Source organism: Oncorhynchus mykiss, chromosome 2 (genome assembly GCF_013265735.2).
Source record: "Oncorhynchus mykiss isolate Arlee chromosome 2, USDA_OmykA_1.1, whole genome shotgun sequence".
Taxonomy (NCBI): domain Eukaryota; kingdom Metazoa; phylum Chordata; class Actinopteri; order Salmoniformes; family Salmonidae; genus Oncorhynchus; species Oncorhynchus mykiss.
Genome location: NC_048566.1, coordinates 14,489,763 through 14,507,271, shown reverse-complemented (window position 1 = coordinate 14,507,271; position 17,509 = coordinate 14,489,763). Strand labels below are relative to the sequence as shown.

At 43.5% G+C, this 17,509-nt stretch overlaps 1 protein-coding gene across 2 annotated transcripts in view; it reads right to left on the bottom strand.

The window, feature by feature from the left end:
- Positions 1 to 9,490: 9,490 nt before the first annotated feature.
- Positions 9,491 to 17,509, bottom strand: part of galnt1 (UDP-N-acetyl-alpha-D-galactosamine:polypeptide N-acetylgalactosaminyltransferase 1) — a 66,881-nt gene continuing 58,862 nt past the window's right edge. For both annotated transcript variants that reach the window (XM_036962002.1, XM_036962004.1), the window contains 4 exons: positions 14,693 to 14,832; positions 14,505 to 14,603; positions 12,952 to 13,086; positions 9,491 to 10,848 (listed from right to left, as the gene is read on the bottom strand). In XM_036962002.1, the coding sequence (XP_036817897.1) occupies positions 10,702 to 10,848; positions 12,952 to 13,086; positions 14,505 to 14,603; positions 14,693 to 14,832 (521 nt within the window). In that variant the 3' untranslated portion in view covers positions 9,491 to 10,701. The remainder of the gene's footprint in view (positions 10,849 to 12,951; positions 13,087 to 14,504; positions 14,604 to 14,692; positions 14,833 to 17,509) is intronic.

Below are 17,509 nucleotides of genomic sequence, written 5' to 3'. Positions count from 1 at the left end.
CTGCCTCCGGAGGTGGGAAGGAAGATCTGATCACAATCAGGTAATGTGTTTTTTGATTGTCTACACCTGTCTAAAAATGTAGGCACAATCAGAATGTGGACAAGATCAGGACAAAGCTATGTTATAGCTCCAGGTATAAACAGGACTAGAACATGTGTGCTGGAGCAGGAGGTGACTTGCCTGAGGACTCAGAACTGTCTTACTCTGCACAGGGTAATAGCTGAGTCAAGGCCATAGCACCACATAACGTGGCTCAGTGAAGGTGGCGTGGAATGTGTGCAGGTGGGTCAGTGTGTCAGAGGAAACACTGTAGAAGGACAGGGTACCACCTTGCCAATCCAGGTACACTCCTACTCTGCGGGAGCTGGAGGATGGTTAAAGGATGGGGGTGATCTTTATGTTATGAAAGGCATCATAGGACTTGTCATTGCAGTACAAACTCCAGGACATGTTATCGTAGCCAATCACACAGTCATTATTCCCTCCTTTCCTAACAAGTCTTCTATGTGTCAGCCCTACATAAGCCCCATAACCCTCCCACTCTGCCTCCCAGTAGCAGCGCCCAGAAAGAGGCTCTCTACACAGCATCGGAGACCACTGGTTTAACCTCTCTGGGTGCTCAGGATAGTCAGTCCATTTGTCTGTTATGTACACCATCTTTCTGTTTCCTTCTGTCAGAAAGAGCGCTGGATGTCTGGTGTTGAAATCTGGTGTGAGCTCACAGGCATCTGATGAAACAAAATATGTCAACATTCTTATTATTGTAATTATAGTTTTTTCATGGGTTAATTTAGATTTCATTGTGATGCCTTGCTCCTATTACCAGAATGTGTTCAAATGGGAAACTTTTGTGCCTAGATTAAATCTGCATCAAGGAAGAGCAGCGAGATTGAAATTTAAAGGCAATTTTCTGCATTTGCGGAGACTACATTCACTGTAAACGTTCCATATGTCGGTTCAATTGTTTCAACAACATTTCTCCATGTCCAGTTTGCTAAAGCAAGGAACAACAAAAAATGATTTACTCAGGTTTACATAAGGTGTTGATCTTCCCAAGACTTCCATTTCTTCAGTGCTGATATTAACCAGCACTCAGAGTCATGTTGTACACTTGGAGAACAGACAGTGATTACATGTCAGTGAAGTTCTTCTTTAGAGAGACTTCCTGAGCTCACATAGCTTTGGATCTCTACCAGTGAATGGTCATTCAACTCAGACAGTGGAAAAGATTGATGCTCCGCCCTGGAGAGGGATTCTCTCTGATCTTCTCCTTGATTTACTCAAAAGGTCTCGCAGCAGAAAGTGGTTGGAATCCAGTGAGAGGCCCAGAAAGAAGCGGAGGAACAAGTCCAGGTGTCCATTCTAACTCTACAAGGCCTTGTCCACTGCACTGTTGTGAAGGATTGCAGGTATATCTTTGTATATCTTTGCTCCTCAACAGTTTTTACCCCTAAGCCATAAGACTCCTGAACAGGTAATCAAATGGCTACCCAGACTATTTGCATTGTGTGCCCTCCCAACCCCTCTTTTACGCTGCTGCTACTCTCTGTTTATCTTTTATGCATAGTCACTTTAACTATACATTCATGTACATACTACCTCAGTTGGCCCGACCAACCAGTGCTCCTGCACATTGGCTAACCAGGCTATCTGCATTGTGTCCCACCACCCGCCAACCCCTCTTTTACGCTACTGCTACTCTCTGTTCATCATATATGCATAGCCACTTTAACCATATATACATACCACCTCAAATCAGCCTGACTAACCAGTGTCTGTATGTAGCCTCGCTACTTTTATAGCCTCGCTACTGTATATAGCCTGTCTTTTTACTGTTGTTTTATATCTTTACCTACCTATTGTTCACCTAATACCTTTTTTGCACTATTGGTAAGAGCCTGTAAGTAAGCATTTCACTGTAAGGTCTACTACACCTGTTGTATTCAGCATTTCACTGTAAGGTCTACTACACCTGTTGTATTCAGCATTTCACTGTAAGGTCTACTACACCTGTTGTATTCAGCATTTCACTGTAAGGTCTACTACACCTGTTGTATTCAGCATTTCACTGTAAGGTCTACTACGCCTGTTGTATTCAGCATTTCACTGTAAGGTCTACTACACCTATTGTATTCAGCATTTCACTGTAAGGTCTACTACACCTGTTGTATTCAGCATTTCACTGTGAGGTCTACTACACCTGTTGTATTCAGCATTTCACTGTGAGGTCTACTACACCTGTTGTATTCAGCATTTCACTGTAAGGTCTACTACACCTGTTGTATTCAGCATTTCACTGTAAGGTCTACTACACCTGTTGTATTCAGCATTTCACTGTAAGGTCTACTACACCTGTTGTATTCAGCATTTCACTGTAAGGTCTACTACGCCTGTTGTATTCAGCATTTCACTGTAAGGTCTACTACACCTGTTGTATTCAGCATTTCACTGTAAGGTCTACTACACCTGTTGTATTCAGCATTTCACTGTAAGGTCTACTACACCTGTTGTATTCGGTGCACGTGACAAATAAACTTTAATTTGATGCCAACATACTGACTCAAATCTCTAGCCACTTTAACTATTAAACATTGGATGTAATAAATTTATCACTATCCACTTTAAACAATGCCACTTCATATAATGTTTACATACCCTACATTACTCATCTCATATGTTTTTACTGTACTCTATATCATCTACTGCATCTTGCCTATGCTGTTCGGCCATTGCTCATCCATATATTTATATGTACATATTCTTATTCATTCCTTTCCATAAAGGAAATAATAGTTTGTAGGCCAAACCATTCGGACACCACAGACGATTTTGTGAGAAGACCGATGGTCTGACAAACACTACTCCAGCTCTGTCACCTTTCACCGCAGATCGGAAGTGGGACATAGGCGGATGCAGTGGATTGAGATACAAAAAACAATTATATTTCTAGTTTAAACTGACGGATTGTGTTTTTTATATTATGCAAATTAGATTTACAAGGACATATACCTAAAACATTTTATAAGATACTTACAAATAATATCAAGGGGTATGTGATATCAAAGTTTCACAAACTAAACTTTGCATTGATCTGTATATTCTGAGCACAGGGTAGACAATGCAAATTGAGCCCTAAAGGCTCTTTTCTCCAGTATGTCAGCAAGCTCTGCTTCTCATCTGCTTCTGACTCAGTCCTTCAAACCTCAACTCATTTTTCACAAAAGTGATGACATTGTCTTCAACCAACTATTGAGACAACAAATATAAAAATTAAATAGATATTTCAAGTTAGAGTCTTAACAATCTACAGGTACTGCCAAAATAAAGGAAACACTTGAGGAAATGAGGGATACAAAGTATATTGAAAGCAGGTGCTTCCACACAGGTGTGGTTCCTGAGTCAATTAAGCAATTAACATCCCATCATACTTAGGGCCATGTATGAAAATGACCAGTTGCCAATTATTTTGATTACCATGGCCGGATGAAGAGATCTCTGTGACTTTGAAAGAGGAGTCTCAAAGGAGCATAGTGGGTTTAAAGGGTCTGTCTGTCTGTCTGTCTGTCTGTCAGACAGTCTGTCTGTGTCTCAGTCACCAGATCTCCACCACCATCAACAAAAGACCAAATGATGGAAGAATGGTGTCGTATCCTTCCTCTTACCTTTGATCAGTAGGAATGTCCTCCTCTCTGAATTGTAGAGGCTGACCTATTGACTGGTCACTCTTCATTGCCACAGCTGGGTATAGGTGACCTTGGTCTATCCTGCAGGATAGAACTTCAACACAACATCTACTCTGTCCAATGATGACATAATATCATTGCTGGATTACCTTTAATGCCCAATATGTTCTCGCTATGCACACATGTGAAGAATTTACTTTGCCCTCCATCCCCCAAAACACACAAACACACTCATTCACATTCCTTTGACCTTTTAACTTCATCGTTAGTGTCATGTTCCCCAGAGACTTTTAGAGGTAGTACCCCCTCTTCTCTCTCCCCAGAGACTTTTAGAGGCAGTACCCCCTCTTCTCTCTCCCCACTTTTAGAGGCAGTACGCCACTCCTCTCCCTCCACAGAGACTTTTAGAGGCAGTAGCCCCCTCTTCTCTCTCACCAGAGACTTTTAGAGGCAGTACGCCACTCCTCTCTCTCCACAGAGACTTTTAGAGGCAGTAGCCCCCTCTTCTCTCTCCCCAGAGACTTTTAGAGGCAGTACCCCCCCCCCCCTCTCTCCCCAGAGACTTTTAGAGGCAGTAGCCCCCTCTTCTCTCTCCCCAGAGACTTTTAGAGGCAGTACCCCCTCTTCTCTCTCCCCACTTTTAGAGGCAGTACGACACTCCTCTCCCTCCACAGAGACTTTTAGAGGCAGTAGCCCCCTCTTCTCTCTCCCCAGAGACTTTTAGAGGCAGTACCCCCCCCCCTCTCTCCCCAGCGACTTTTAGAGGCAGTAGCCCCCTCTTCTCTCTCCCCAGAGACTTTTAGAGGCAGTACCCCCTCTTCTCTCTCACCAGAGACTTTTAGAGGCAGTACGCCACTCCTCTCCCTCCACAGAGACTCATTATAGAGGCTGTTGTGTCTTCTATAACTATGAAAGAAATAGAGAAGTGCTTTAATGAAAATACTCTTGACATCAGAAAGATCTGTGGTAATATCTGGATTCAGCATCTTTGGACTGGAACTGGAACCGTGCTTCGCTGTCAACGCTAAAACCATCAGCATTTCATGGTTAAGTGTCAGAGATGGCACCATATCCACAATCTGGCCTATGCCATTGTTTTACTGTATAGGTACACAAGGTGGCTGTTTCATTGGCCTAATAGTTATCTCAGGCTCAGCAAAACATTGCTATATAGTAAATCTGATCTGCTACTATATAGATCTAAGCAGCAAGAACACTTGGGTATAAACCAGGGCTCTCCAACCCTGTTCCTGGAAAGCTACAGTCCTGTAGGTTATAACTTCAACCCTGTTCCTGTAGAGATACAGTCCTGTAGGTTTTAACTCCAACCATGTTCCAGGAGAGCTACAGTCCTGTAGGTTATAACTCCAACCCTGTTCCTGTAGAGATACAGTCCTGTAGGTTTTAACTCCAACCCTGTTCCCGGAGAGCTACAGTCCTGTTGGTTATAACTCCAACCCTGTTCCTGTAGAGATACAGTCGTGTAGGTTTTAACTCCAACCCTGTTCCTGGAGAGATACAGTCCTGTAGGTTTTAACTCCAGCCCTGTTCCTGGAGAGCTACAGTCCTGTAGGTTTTAACTCCAACCATGTTCCTGGAGAGCTACAGTCCTGTAGGTTATAACTCCAACCCTGTTCCTGGAGAGCTACAGTCCTGTAGGTTATAACTCCAACCCTGTTCCTGGAGAGCTACCCTCCTGTAGGTTTTAACTCCAACCCTGTTCCTGTAGAGATACAATCCTGTAGGTTTTAACTCCAACCCTGTTCCTGTAGAGGTTTTAACTCCAACCATGTTCCAGGAGAGCTACAGTCCTGTAGGTTTTAACTCCAACCCTGTTCCTGTAGAGATACAGTCCTGTAGGTTTTAACTCCAACCCTGTTCCCGGAGAGCTACAGTCCTGTTGGTTATAACTCCAACCCTGTTCCTGTAGAGATACAGTCCTGTAGGTTTTAACTCCAGCCCTGTTCCTGGAGAGCTACAGTCCTGTAGGTTTTAACTCCAACCATGTTCCTGGAGAGCTACCCTCCTGTAGGTTATAACTCCAACCCTGTTCCTGGAGAGCTACAGTCCTGTAGGTTATAACTCCAACCCTGTTCCTGGAGAGCTACCCTCCTGTAGGTTTTAATTCCAACCCTGTTCCTGGAGAGATACAGTCCTGTAGGTTTTAACTCCAACCCTGTTCCTGTAGAGATACAGTCCTGTAGGTTTTAATTCCAACCATGTTCCTGGAGAGATACAGTCCTGTAGGTTTTAACTCCAGCCCTGTTCCTGGAGAGCTACAGTCCTGTAGGTTTTAACTCCAACCATGTTCCTGGAGAGCTACAGTCCTGTATGTTTATAACTACCAACCCTGTTCCTGGAGAGCTACAGTCCTGTAGGTTATAACTCCAATCCTGTTCCTGTAGAGCTACAGTCCTGTAGGTTATAACTCCAACCATGTTCCTGGAGAGCTACAGTCCTGTAGGTTATAACTCCAACCCTGTTCCTGGAGAGCTACAGTCCTGTAGGTTATAACTCCAACCCTGTTCCTGTAGAGCTACAGTCCTGTAGGTTTGAACTCCAACCATGTTCCTGGAGAGCTACCCTCCTGTAGGTTTTAACTCCAACCCTGTTCCTGGAGAGCTACCCTCCTGTAGGTTTTAACTCCAACCCTGTTCCTGGAGAGCTACAGTCCTGTAGGTTATAACTCCAACCCTGTTCCTGGAGAGCTACAGTCCTGTAGGTTATAACTCCAACCATGTTCCTGTAGAGCTACAGTCCTGTAGGTTTTAACTCCAACCCTGTTCCTGGAGAGCTACAGTCCTGTAGGTTATAACTCCAACCCTGTTCCTGGAGAGCTACAGTCCTGTAGGTTATAACTCCAACCCTGTTCCTGTAGAGCTACAGTCCTGTAGGTTTTAACTCCAACCATGTACCTGTAGAGCTACAGTCCTGTAGGTTTTAACTCCAACCATGTTCCTGGAGAGTTACCCTCCTGTAGGTTTTAACTCCAACCCTGTTCATGGAGAGCTACCCTCCTGTAGGGTTTAACTCCAACCCTGTTCCTGGAGAGCTACTCTCCTGTAGGTTTTAACTCCAGCCCTGTTCCTAGAGCTACCCTCCTGTAGGTTTTAACTCCAGCCCTGTTCCTGCAGAGATACAGTCCTGTAGGTTGTAACTCCAACCATGTTCCTGGAGAGATACAGTCCTGTAGGTTTTAACTCCAACCATGTTCCTGGAGAGCTACCCTCCTGTAGGGTTTAACTCCAACCCTGTTCCTGCAGAGCTACTCTCCTGAATGTGTGTTACTGATCACTGATGGACTGATCACCGGTGGACTGATCACTGATGGACAGATCACCGATGGACTGATCACTGGTGGACTGATCACCGGTGGACTGATCACTGATGGACTGATCACTGATGGACTGATCACTGATGGACTGATCACTAATGGACTGATCACTGGTGGACTGATCACTAATGGACTGATCACTGGTGGACTGATCACTGATGGACTGATCACTACTGGACTGATCACTGGTGGACTGATCACTGGCGGAGTTCAAGATAATCTGTTGTCTCATGAATATGTGAGTAAAGAGAGAGACAGGAGTCCATGTTGTCGTTGTGGTGTTCTGTAAACGTTCTGACTTTTATTTCTACAACGTTTGAAACAGCTCAGTGTGGAAGTCTGGATATAACTCATACAGCTGTCAATCAAACAAACCCCACCCCTCCCCGGCAAGAGTCGATCCTTTACATACAAACAGTCCTCGCCCGTCTCACAGTCAAAACCCACCAATCAGAAATCACACATCTTTATCGTACAGTCATTCAATCAAACATGAATCCGTCAAGTAAAGCCCCCCCCACCCACCTCCACAGCAAAGATGAGCCAATGAAATGTCAGAACCGTGTGTAAACCCCTCCCCCACCAGAGGAGGTTGAAATAGTTAATGATAGACGTCATCTCTCAGACTGGCAAACTGATAAAAGCGTGTGATACAAAAAACAACTAAAAAGAAGAGGTTAACCAAAATGATAAGTGGAATGTTAAGTAAAGGAGTGATATGAGCAGAGGTCTGTGTTGAAATGTTAAGTAAAGGAGTGATATGAGCAGAGGTCTGTGTTGAAATGTTAAGTAAAGGAGTGATATGAGCAGAGGTCTGTGTTGAAATGTTAAGTAAATGAGTGATATGAGCAGAGGTCTGTGTTGGAATGTTAAGTAAAGGAGTGATATGAGCAGAGGTCTGTGTTGAAATGTTAAGTAAAGGAGTGATATGAGCAGAGGTCTGTGTTGAAATGTTAAGTAAAGGAGTGATATGAGCAGAGGTCTGTGTTGAAATGTTAAGTAAAGGAGTGATATGAGCAGAGGTCTGTGTTGAAATGTTAAGTAAAGGAGTGATATGAGCAGAGGTCTGTGTTGAAATGTTAAGTAAAGGAGTGATATGAGCAGAGGTCTGTGTTGAAATGTTAAGTAAATGAGTGATATGAGCAGAGGTCTGTGTTGAAATGTTAAGTAAAGGAGTGATATGAGCAGAGGTCTGTGTTGAAATGTTAAGTAAAGGAGTGATGAGTAGAGAGGTCTGTGTTGAAATGTTAAGTAAAGGAGTGATATGAGCAGAGGTCTGTGTTGAAATGTTAAGTAAAGGAGTGATATGAGTAGAGAGGTCTGTGTTGAAATGTTAAGTAAAGGAGTGATATGAGCAGAAAGGTGTTGAGATGTTAAGTAAAGGAGTGATATGAGCAGAAAGGTGTTGAGATGTTAAGTAAAGGAGTGATATGAGTAGAGGTCTGTGTTGAACTGTTAAGTAAAGGAGTGATATGAGCAGAAAGGTGTTGAGATGTTAAGTAAAGGAGTGATATGAGCAGAAAGGTGTTGAGATGTTAAGTAAAGGAGTGATATGAGCAGAAAGGTGTTGAGATGTTAAGTAAAGGAGTGATATGAGTAGAGGTCTGTGTTGACCAGAAATATATAAGTGGTTATGGAGTGTGATACTGTAGGACACCTTTACATCCCTCTCCCACATTCATGATCAAACACTTACTGCATTCCTGAACCGCCTCCATATTATTCTAACCATACAAAGCATAGAAGTCAATGTATGAAACAGAGATACTGCCCTTAACTGACCTCTGGACAGTCTATGCAGCTCCACTGTGCTGTTCAGTGATATAGAAACCGCATTAAACTGATGTGCTGATAAGAGTGGAGTTGACGGGCTGGGGTTAGCATGGAGTTAGCGCCACACACACACACACACACACACGCGCACACACACGCGCACACACACACACACACACCATGGAGGATGGAGCCATTGGAGTGTTTTATCAGGACGTCTTCAGGAAGAAGATATGATAGAGAAGATTAAAGTGACAGTCTAGTTCAGCTTGTGTGTTATTTCTGTTTGTGTATGTGTGTATGTGTGTAACCTGTGTTTGAATGTGTGATATTTCTGTTTGTGTATGTGTGTACGTGTGTAACCTGTGTTTGTATGTGTGTTGATTTCTGTTTGTGTATGTGTGTACGTGTGTAACCTGTGTTTGAATGTGTGTTTATTTCTGTTTGTGTACGTGTGTAACCTGTGTTTGAATGTGTGATATTTCTGTTTGTGTATGTGTGTATGTGTGTAACCTGTGTTTGAATGTGTGTTATTTCTGTTTGTGTACGTGTGTATGTGTGTAACCTGTGTTTGTATGTGTGTTGATTTCTGTTTGTGTGTAACCTGTGTTTGAATGTGTGTTATTTCTGTTTGCGTGTGTGTAACCTGTGTATGTATGTGTGTTTATTTCTGTATGTGTGTAACCTGTGTTTGTATGTGGGATTATTTATGTGTGTGTCTGTGTGTTACTGTGATCATTAGATCCATCACATTAGATATGCAGAGGCCCAGGGCCGTGTGTGTACACGTGTGTATTAGCGGAGGAGGATCAGGTTGCCTCCTGACACTGATCTAAGATCAGTTCTTGTTTCCTACCCATAATGGTTAACATTAGGATTAGGGGAGGGTAAACTGATTCTTGATCTGTGACTAAGGGCAACGTCAACCAGCAGCCGTATTAGCTCTATGTTAAACACTTTACCTTAAAGACATAAACAGACAGATAAACTACAGTCGCTGCTCTGTGGAACTCTCACAGTAATAAACAAAGACATGTAAAAAAGTCTACATAGAAATCTCAGTATATCACAAACATATTATTTCTGTCTCTATATCTGTCTGTAGGAGTGCAGGTCTGTCAATTAGGGATTCAGTTCAGTTTGTGGTTCAGCGCATTGTTCCTCGGTGCTTCTCTGGAGAGTTCTGAGTCCCCCCTCCCTCTCTGTCTCCATCTCCTGTCTCTGAGTCCCTCTTTAGGCTGCAATTCAGGGGAGGAACACTAGAGGGAGACAGACAGTGCTAGGTGTCTGTATGGGGCTGTCCTCATACATGCACAGTCATACAATACTGCAACAGGAGGGCATATCCCAACACATGTACACACATGCTCGCTCAAACACACATACACACACACACACACACACACCCTTCCTTCATATGAGTTCAACAGAGTCAAAACTCAATGAAAAAAATGTTTTCACTAATGAGCCACCTTTACTTGAGAACACATTTGCGCACACACACACACACACACACACACACACACACACACACACACACACACACACACACACACACACACACACACACACACACACAGTCAGGTAAACATAAGTGATGAGTTTGCAGCGTTGGGGAGACTGCCTTGTCCATGGAAGTCCTCTCTGTGAGTCTCTCTCTCTCTTTAACAACATGTCTCTCCAGGAGCGGGTCTCTCTCTTTAAAAGATCACCAGTCTCTCTTCATAAAAGTATGAGTCTCTCCTCCATTGAGTCCAAACATGTTCCCTCTCCCAGACACCATAGAAGGGCCCTGCTTCATCCCATTCAGCGTGGACTGTCCCTTCTGCCCTCCTCCTCTTCCCTCCTCTCACTCTCTCTCTCTTTCCGTCAGTGTGTGTGTGTGTGTATGTGTGTGTGGGTAGGCGGCGGTCAGAAGATCTCAGGCAGCGTGACGTTGCGCAGCAGCCACTGTTGAGAGCGAGTGTGTGTACAGTCTCTGACGCTGGGCACCTGGCTGTCCTCCTCACTGGCCTTGTCCAGACACTGGTTACTATTGACGTGGATCAGGGTCAACTTCTACAGAGACAACAGACAGAGAAACAGACCTGGGTTAACTTCTACAGACACAACAGAGAAACAGACCTGAGTCAACTTCTACAGAGACAACAGACAGAGAAACAGACCTGAGTCAACTTCTACAGAGACAACAGACAGAGAAACAGACCTGAGTCAACTTCTACAGAGACAACAGAGAAACAGACCTGAGTCAACTTCTACAGAGACAACAGACAGAGAAACAGACCTGGGTCAACTTCTATAGAGACAACAGAGAAACAGACCTGAGGCAACTTCTACAGAGACAACAGACAGAGAAACAGACCTGGGTCAACTTCTACAGAGACAACAGAGAAACAGACCTGAGTCAACTTCTGCAGAGACAACAGAGAAACAGACCTGGGTCAACTTCTACAGAGACAACAGAGAAACAGACCTGGGTCAACTTCTACAGAGACAACAGACAGAGAAACAGACCTGAGTCAACTTCTACAGACACAACAGAGAAACAGACCTGGGTCAACTTCTACAGAGACAACAGAGAAACAGACCTGAGGCAACTTCTACAGAGACAACAGAGAAACAGACCTGGGTCAACTTCTACAGAGACAACAGAGAAACAGACCTGAGGCAACTTCTACAGAGACAACAGAGAAACAGACCTGAGGCAACTTCTACAGAGACAACAGAGAAACAGACCTGAGTCAACTTCTACAGAGACAACAGAGAAACAGACCTGAGTCAACTTCTACAGAGACAACAGAGAAACAGACCTGGGTCAACTTCTACAGAGACAACAGAGAAACAGACCTGGGTCAACTTCTACAGAGACAACAGAGAAACAGACCTGAGTCAACTTCTACAGAGAAAACAGAGAAACAGACTTGGGTCAACTTCTATAGAGACAACAGACAGAGAAACAGACCTGGGTCAACTTCTACAGAGACAACAGACAGAGAAACAGACCTGGGTCAACTTCTACAGAGACAACAGAGAAACAGACCTGAGTCAACTTCTACAGAGACAACAGAGAAACAGACCTGGGTCAACTTCTACAGAGACAACAGAGAAACAGACCTGAGTCAACTTCTACAGAGACAACAGAGAAACAGACCTGGGTCAACTTCTACAGACACAACAGAGAAACAGACCTGAGGCAACTTCTACAGAGACAACAGAGAAACAGACCTGGGTCAACTTCTACAGAGACAACAGAGAAACAGACCTGAGTCAACTTCTACAGAGACAACAGAGAAACAGACCTGGGTCAACTTCTACAGACACAACAGAGAAACAGACCTGAGTCAACTTCTACAGAGACAACAGAGAAACAGACCTGGGTCAACTTCTACAGAGACAACAGAGAAACAGACCTGAGTCAACTTCTACAGAGACAACAGAGAAACAGACCTGGGTCAACTTCTACAGACACAACAGAGAAACAGACCTGAGGCAACTTCTACAGAGACAACAGAGAAACAGACCTGGGTCAACTTCTACAGACACAACAGACAGAGAAACATTTTTTTTTAAATATATTTGAGTCATTTAGCGACGCTCTTACCCAGAGCAACTTACTGTTTAAAAGTGCATTCATCTTAAAGTAACTGTCCTGTGAAAATCTGACTTTTAAAAGTGAATATTCTGATAACTCATACCCATATGTTGTGGACTCATCCTATATTCATGTGGCCAAAGCATAAAATTAAAGAAAAAACACTTCAATCTGGTATGTCAAAAAGACAGTTTAAAAAAATGCGTGCTATTTCCTCATTGATGATGATGTCATCCTCCTGAGGATGCACTGGCCAATCAGCGATCTACTCGCGTGAATAATTTGAATGACTTGTATACGCCCACACCATTCAGTTGTTGGGGTAGGGCCACACCATTCCAATACAGAAAATCAGCTTTATATCATACTTCATAAATAAAAAATTGGAAGGAAAACTAAATATTTCACTCATATTGTAATGAATTATATGACATATTTAATAGAAATGTGGAAACACTTGACAGTTACTTTAAGGTAGCTAGGTAAAACAACAACTAGCACACTCAGCAGGGTCAGTGGTAGTAAGAAAAGACAAGGAGGGGTCGTTTACTGTTGACAGACAGACATACCATGGGGTCATACTCCCAGAGCTGGTTTCCTTTGAGGTGATGACACTTGAGCATCATGACAGGACCGTTGAGTTTGGACACGTCTAGACACAGGTCATCTGTCCTTATCTCTTTATTGGCCGTGTAGCTGAACACCTGCAGGGGACGACACACGGTCAGACGGGAAGACAAGAGACCTCTCTCTCTCTCTTATGTCATTCACATTGTATCTCTCTCCTCTGAGGTCAGATAAGTTGCTCAGGTTAATGTCACTATGATGAACACCAAAGGTAATCTCATTACTGTTGTCCTGTCCTCAGTTGATCAGTTACGGTTTCCTCCCATGCCATGGCAGTTCTAGTTACCTGGTTTCCTCCCATGCCATGGCAGTTCTAGTTACCTGGTTTCCTCCCATGCCATGGCAGTTCTAGTTACCTGGTTTCTTCCCATGCCATGGCAGTTCCAGATACCTGGTTTCCTCCCATGCCATGGCAGTTTTAGTTACCTGGTTTCCTCCCATGCCATGGCAGTTCCAGATACCTGGTTTGTGACTGTTACCTGGTTTCCTCCATGCCATGGCAGTTACCTGGTTTCCTCCATGCCATGGCAGTTCCAGATACCTGGTTTCCTCCCATGCCATGGCAGTTCTAGTTACCTGGTTTCCTCCCATGCCATGGCAGTTCCAGATACCTGGTTTCCTCCCATGCCATGGCAGTTCTAGTTACCTGGTTTCCTCCCATGCCATGGCAGTTCTAGTTACCTGGTTTCCTCCCATGCCATGGCAGTTCCAGATACCTGGTTTGTGACTGTTACCTGGTTGCCTCCCATGCCATGGCAGTTCTAGTTACCTGGTTTCCTCCCATGCCATGGCAGTTCTAGTTACCTGGTTTCCTCCCATGCCATGGCAGTAGATACCTGGTTTCCCCCCATGCCATGGCAGTTCTAGATACCTGGTTTCCTCCCATGCCATGGCAGTTCTAGTTACCTGGTTTCCTCCCATGCCATGACAGTTCTAGTTACCTGGTTTCCTCCCATGCCATGGCAGTTCTAGATACCTGGTTTCCTCCCATGCCATGGCAGTTCTAGATACCTGGTTTCCTTCCATGCCATGGCAGTTCTAGATACCTGGTTTCCTCCCATGCTATGGCAGTTCTAATTACCTGGTTTCCTCCCATGCCATGGCAGTAGATACCTGGTTTCCCCCCATGCCATGGCAGTTCTAGTTACCTGGTTTCCTCCCATGCCATGGCAGTAGATACCTGGTTTCCCCCCATGCCATGGCAGTTCTAGTTACCTGGTTTCCTCCCATGCCATGGCAGTTCTAGTTACCTGGTTTCCTCCCATGCCATGGCAGTTCTAGATACCTGGTTTCCTTCCATGCCATGGCAGTTCTAGTTACCTGGTTTCCTCCCATGCCATGGCAGTTCCAGATACCTGGTTTCCTCCCATGCCATGGCAGTTCTAATTACCTTGTTTCCTCCCATGCCATGGCCGTTCTAACTACCTGGTTTCCTCCCATTCCATGGCCGTTCTAACTACCTGGTTTCCTCCCATGCCATGGCAGTTCTAGTTACCTGGTTTCCTCCCATGCCATGGCAGTTGAAGATGCCAACTTTCTCGTTCTCCTTCCGGGCCATGTTGTCCAGACACTGGTTAGTCTCCACGTTACGGATCTGACAGAACAACACACAACCAACAATTATCACTGATTGAATGTGTGTGTGTTTAGTGTGTGTGTGTTGTATGTTTAGCGTGGGTGCACCTCTCCCAGTGAGTAGTAGTGTCGTGGTATCTGGGAGTCAGGATAGACGTTCTCCAGGTACCAGCTGAAAGGTTTACACTGCAGCTTCTGTCTCAGAGACGAGCGAGACGTGATGTCACCATAGTCCACCTTCGTCACACCTGAAACACAGTGTTTTCCATTAGCGTCAGCTGTCGGCTAATCAGCCGGTTACAGATTCATTTTTAGCCAGCTACATTTTCCACTTCATAATAACTAGACTACTTTTCATTTAAAAGTTTCAGTTCGCTAGTCCATCGAGCCCTCCCCCGCTAGGATGAACGATATGTATCTTCTAGCGATCTATTTATAGGACAGGCGCCGGTCAGTCACAAAGTGAGTGATGACAGGGAAATTCAGCAGAGAGGAAGAGGCAAAGTGAGAGGTTTCACGCTCGCCAAAATCTGTCCAATGCTTTTCTATGGTCTTATTTTGGACCTAAGCTTGTCACCTGCCTTCCCATCTTTGGGACAACGACTCCCATTGGTAGGGAGGAGCCATGAGCATCTCGTCATTATATAGCCTACAGATTTCTGGTTGCAGTCAAATTTCTTTACACCTGTGGGAGAGAGCATATCCTTACATATCCCATGTACTGTAACTGGTAACGATGTGTGGAAATCCATGACTTAGCCTAATTATTGTTTACTGACACAAAATCATTGATTTTCTTTTACGTTTCACATAACCAGAGTCACGCCCTGACCATAGAGAGACATTATTTCTCTATGGTGTAGTACGTCAGGGTGTGACTGGGGGTTGTTCTAGTTAGTTATTTCTATGTGGGGTTCTGGGTTATTATTTCTATGTTGGTGATTGGTATGATTCCCAATTAGAGGCAGCTGGTAATCGTTGTCTCTCATCGGGGATCATTTTTAGGTAGCCTTTTTCCACCTGTGTTTTATGGGATATTGTTTTGTGTTTGTGCACCACGTAGTCACGTTTCATTGTTAGTTTATTGTTGTGTGTTTGTGCACCACGTAGTCACGTTTCATTGTTAGTTTATTGTTGTGTGTTTGTGCACCACGTAGTCACGTTTCGTTGTTAGTTTGTTGTGTGTTTGTGCACCACGTAGTCACGTTTCATTGTTAGTTTATTGTTGTGTGTTTGTGCACCACGTAGTCACGTTTCATTGTTAGTTTATTGTTGTGTGTTTGTGCACCACGTAGTCACATTTCATTGTTAGTTTATTGTTGTGTGTTTGTGCACCACGTAGTCACGTTTCATTGTTAGTTTATTGTTGTGTGTTTGTGCACCACGTAGTCACATTTCATTGTTAGTTTATTGTTGTGTGTTTGTGCACCACGTAGTCACATTTCATTGTTAGTTTATTGTTGTGTGTTTGTGCATGTGCACCACGTAGTCACATTTCATTGTTAGTTTATTGTTGTGTGTTTGTGCACCACGTAGTCACGTTTCGTTGTTAGTTTATTGTTGTGTGTTTGTGCACCACGTAGTCACATTTCGTTGTTAGTTTATTGTTGTGTGTTTGTGCACCACGTAGTCACGTTTCATTGTTAGTTTATTGTTGTGTGTTTGTGCACCACGTAGTCACATTTCATTGTTAGTTTATTGTTGTGTGTTTGTGCACCACGTAGTCACATTTCATTGTTAGTTTATTGTTGTGTGTTTGTGCACCACGTAGTCACGTTTTGTTGTTAGTTTATTGTTGTGTGTTTGTGCACCACGTAGTCACGTTTCATTGTTAGTTTATTGTTGTGTGTTTGTGCACCACGTAGTCACATTTCATTGTTAGTTTATTGTTGTGTGTTTGTGCACCACGTAGTCACATTTCATTGTTCGTTTATTGTTGTGTGTTTGTGCACCACGTAGTCACGTTTCGTTGTTAGTTTATTGTTGTGTGTTTGTGCACCACGTAGTCACATTTCGTTGTTAGTTTATTGTTGTGTGTTTGTGCACCACGTAGTCACATTTCATTGTTAGTTTATTGTTGTGTGTTTGTGCACCACGTAGTCACATTTCATTGTTAGTTTATTGTTGTGTGTTTGTGCACCACGTAGTCACGTTTTGTTGTTAGTTTATTGTTGTGTGTTTGTGCACCACGTAGTCACGTTTCATTGTTAGTTTTGTTGTGTGTTTGTGCACCACGTAGTCACATTTCATTGTTAGTTTATTGTTTTGTGTTTGTGCACCACGTAGTCACGTTTCATTGTTAGTTTATTGTTGTGTGTTTGTGCACCACGTAGTCACATTTCATTGTTCGTTTATTGTTTTGTGTTTGTGCACCACGTAGTCACGTTTCATTGTTAGTTTATTGTTGTGTGTTTGTGCACCACGTAGTCACATTTCATTGTTCGTTTATTGTTTTGTGTTTGTGCACCACGTAGGCACATTTCATTGTTAGTTTATTGTTGTGTGTTTGTGCACCACGTAGTCACGTTTCATTGTTAGTTTATTGTTGTGTGTTTGTGCACCACGTAGTCACATTTCATTGTTAGTTTATTGTTGTGTGTTTGTGCACCACGTAGTCACATTTCATTGTTAGTTTATTGTTGTGTGTTTGTGCACCACGTAGTCACATTTCATTGTTAGTTTATTGTTGTGTGTTTGTGCACCACGTAGTCACGTTTCATTGTTAGTTTATTGTTGTGTGTTTGTGCACCACGTAGTCACATTTCATTGTTAGTTTATTGTTGTGTGTTTGTGCACCACGTAGTCACATTTCATTGTTAGTTTATTGTAGTGTGTTTGTGCATGTGCACCACGTAGTCACATTTCATTGTTAGTTTATTGTTGTGTGTTTGTGCACCACGTAGTCACATTTCATTGTTAGTTTAT